At 42.9% G+C, this 1,160-nt stretch overlaps 1 protein-coding gene across 1 annotated transcript in view; it reads right to left on the minus strand.

Moving 5' to 3' along the window:
* Positions 1 to 826, minus strand: part of LOC144472007 (uncharacterized) — a 9,364-nt gene extending 8,538 nt beyond the window's left edge. Inside the window, exon 1 of the mRNA XM_078184637.1 lies at positions 647 to 826. Within this exon, the coding sequence (XP_078040763.1) occupies positions 647 to 826 (180 nt within the window). The remainder of the gene's footprint in view (positions 1 to 646) is intronic.
* Between the last annotated feature and the right edge of the window lie 334 nt (positions 827 to 1,160).

Here is a 1,160-nt window from a genome sequence, read left to right on the forward strand (position 1 = left end):
GTGTTTCGCACTAAGACATTTATTAGAAAAATTAAATTAAATAAAAAGAATTGCATTTTCGAAGAATTCGAGAAGTGGTTCGATGACTAAATCCGAATTTTTATACCATGAAATCCTTTTATTATCCAAAAACTGAGAAAGGGTTGCAGTCTCCGACGGACAATATTTTATACAAAATACACGTCCTTTCGTATGAATTTTTATACGAAAAGCAGTGAGACTTTCTCAAGCACCTAGTAAGGTACCTATTATGAAACACCGCTGAATCGTGACCTCTTCTTGAAACAGTAGCACAATTCCAAATGCAGTCGTGACTACCCTGAACAACAGGCGCATTATACTCGTATTAAAATCGTAGGAAAAATGACATAGTCACCAAAGGCTTAAAATTAAAATTAGGCAATAAAATCTGCGATATCCTGCACCCGTTAACACTATGCCGTCCGTACATAATTTAATTTCTTATGGACAAAAAGGTCTACAATATATATAATTGTGTCTTCTTTTTCGTTTGCCATTGCCGCAGAGCATGGGTTTTTATGAAAACACAAAGTTGTCTGTAATTTACTATTAGATAATCAGAACACGCAATATTGACTTTTGTTTAGTTTCCGCATGGTAATGACATGGAGCCACCGGCACTTGCCCGATAGTTTTCGCATGGCACTACTGTGAAGCCACCGGCACTTGCCCAATAGTTTTCGCATGGCACTACCGTGAAGCCACCGGCACTTAACCAATAGTTTTCGCATGGCACTACTGTGAAGCCACCGGCACTTAACCAATAGTTTTCGCATGGCACTACCGTGTAGCCACCGGACGTCATGGCATAAAAATCATTCCATGGTAGGTTCCTCTTATCTCAGCAACGTCTGACAATCCAATATCGTTAAATAAATAATTCGAACGAAGCTTCGCGGTCTAATCGCTGCGATGTCCTAGGTGATGTTCTGAAAATAAAGGAAACACTGGAAACGTCCTCGGACATCCTCCGCGCGCGGGTTTATCATCCCCCGTGGACGGGACGTCGTTGCCACGGCGCGGCTACAAAAACCGGGACATGTGCGAAACTAAGATGACAGGACGGATGGTAGGCGTGCGTAAGGACAGACGTAGGAGACGCGGCCGATGTCGATGGTGGCAAACTCGCGGAGGCACGG

This window comes from Augochlora pura, chromosome 7 (assembly GCF_028453695.1).
Source record: "Augochlora pura isolate Apur16 chromosome 7, APUR_v2.2.1, whole genome shotgun sequence".
Taxonomy (NCBI): Eukaryota; Metazoa; Arthropoda; class Insecta; order Hymenoptera; family Halictidae; genus Augochlora; species Augochlora pura.